Genomic DNA, 2,428 nt, shown 5'->3' with positions numbered 1-2,428 from the left:
GTAGGAATTTTTTTAAGGAAAAAAAAAATAAAAAAATATTATGAGAAGATAACAAAATTTAACACATGTATTTTGCTGAAAAAGAAGTATAGACCTAAATTGGGAGATAACTTATATCCCTATCCTCAAAACAAAACTTATATTTCCAAAATTTTTCTCCATCTTTTACATCATTTCTTGATTCCAACTACAGACACTTGGATGAGCTCTAAATGCTGCGGTTCTCAGAGTATACCTATTGTTCACAAGACCAAAGAGAGCCTAAATTTGCGTTTTTATGGCTTTAATTTCGAAACTAGAGGGGAGAACCCCCTTTTCCCATGCCCTTACACAAATGCCTTGATATGTAGCAAAAAATTACAATTTAAGTATTTTATTTGGAAAAAATGCTAACGGAAACTAGTTTATCCAGCCCTTATCACTTAACTTTCTAAAAAGCAACTTAATGAAATTTTTTGGGAATTCAATTACAAACGATTTTTGACAGGACCCCCTCCCTCCGTAGTGTATATCGTGATGATAGCTTTAAAAGGAGGTTTTTTGGAGGAGCTCACGAATCTTCCATCCCTTTCTAAAATATGTATAAATACAGTTAAAAATCGAATTTTTAGAGCCTCAAAGGCAAAATATTTCCAGGAAGGAAGGATTCTAAGCACCTTCACACTTCCTTTAATGTAAGAAACATTACATAAAGGTGCATTTTTAGGCTGGACAGCTGAAGAGTTAGAAGAGCACCCCTCCTCTTCTAACTTCTCAATGTATAATGACAAAATATTTTGGTTTCTAAGCTTTATTTTCAAAAAGTATTTTGGGACCAGCGCCCGAAACCTGACTTTTCTCCGTACATCATCAAAAATACACAAAATGCGTTTTTAGTTTCCTAATTTTCAAAAACTACTCGGAAATTTAAATTTTGAAACATTTTTGAGGGAGATTCCTAAATTCTCCTCTTCACTTAACGTCTCGATACCCCGAAAATTGAGTTTTTAAAACTTCATTTTAATAAAATTTCCGGGGAGTTATCAGGGCCCAATCTCCCAATAGGCAGAGTAGGCAGCTGCCTAGGACGGCAAACTTTTTAGCGGCGGCAAATTCGCTATTATAATGCACATTTTTTGAATTAATTGTTAAAATATTAGCATTCTTTCATTTTCCACAGAAGAGACAAGTTTTTCTTGTAATTTAATAATGATTACTTTCACACATCTTATGAAAGTCATATGTTTTTCAATCATGGTGTTTGCTGAATCGTCAGCAAAATTTGCCGAATAAAAATTTTTTCTGGAGATCACTGTGATCATTTCATCGGGGCGCCTCAGAATATGAAACGCCATCATTTCTTCATAACTGTGACGGTTTGAACCTGGGGAACACTTTTTTACGTTTTTTTTTGAGTCAAGGATATTTTTTAGAGATTCTTTTTTTTTCAGGGGGGGGGGGGGAGGGACGACGGATTTCAAATTTGCCTAGGGGCGGCATGGAACTAAATTCGGTCCTGGGGAGTTTGTTCAAAAATTTCGGATGGCCCCTCCCAAAACAATCGGCTGGATCCGCCACTGCTTGTAAGTTAATTTTAATTGCAAACTGGAAACATGTCCGTGATTTGATCCAGTTATATAGCTCCTTTTTTAAAATTAAACCTTAAAACTGGACAGTTTTTTATTCTGTAATCTGTGTGTTGAACTTCCTGAATATTTTTTGCCTAAAATAAGATTTCGAAAAGTGGACATCTGCCGCTAGAGATTCATGTGTAAATGTATTTTATTTTCAATTGTTTAATTTTCCTATAAAAGCTAATCTTCTTTCGTTTTAAAAAGGCAAATGTTTTTTAAGTGCTTATTCTTTTAGGTTGCACAGACATTTTTCAGTCTTTTGATGCTAAAAAAACTTCAAATTGTTGATCTCCAGCAGTCTGAACCATATGATGAAATATTTATTCACAGTGGGGAAAATTTCAATAATGCTTAAGTATTCAAATGATGAAGAAAAATGTCATATGTAGCTTGTTTCATGTTATTTTGGTTGTATAATTATTCTTAAGAAAATAAACCAATGCAAATATACCTTATTAACAATCTGTCTTTACTTCTCTTACAAACTCATTTTAATAAAAAGAGCTAGATATTTGAAATGCAGACGAAAGGTTTGAGGTAACAATCTAGACTCCCTACAAGTTTCTGTAAAGACAGTGCTCTTTTGAATTTATTCTAATCACAACGTAAGATTGAGAATTATATGATAGCAACAGATAATTGTTTCTGTTTCGAAACGTTGTAATAATATATCAAAGTATGTATTGCTAAACAAATTTCTTTTCAAGAATTCCTTATGTATATACACACCTGAATCTATTGTGTTAATGATAAATGGCAATCTGAAAAGTAATTAATGTTTTGCTACCAAAGTGCGAAATTTTAGCATTCTACCT

At 33.1% G+C, this 2,428-nt stretch overlaps 1 protein-coding gene across 1 annotated transcript in view; it reads left to right on the top strand.

Annotated features, from left to right (window-relative positions):
• The window catches only part of LOC129221968 (double-strand-break repair protein rad21 homolog), a 41,454-nt gene extending 39,401 nt beyond the window's left edge, over positions 1 to 2,053 (top strand). The window contains exon 11 of the mRNA XM_054856366.1: positions 1,849 to 2,053. Within this exon, the coding sequence (XP_054712341.1) occupies positions 1,849 to 1,968 (120 nt within the window). The 3' untranslated portion in view covers positions 1,969 to 2,053. The remainder of the gene's footprint in view (positions 1 to 1,848) is intronic.
• The last annotated feature ends 375 nt before the right edge of the window (positions 2,054 to 2,428 follow it).

This window comes from Uloborus diversus, chromosome 5 (genome assembly GCF_026930045.1).
Source record: "Uloborus diversus isolate 005 chromosome 5, Udiv.v.3.1, whole genome shotgun sequence".
Taxonomy (NCBI): domain Eukaryota; kingdom Metazoa; phylum Arthropoda; class Arachnida; order Araneae; family Uloboridae; genus Uloborus; species Uloborus diversus.
This window is presented reverse-complemented; position numbering and strand designations above follow the sequence as displayed.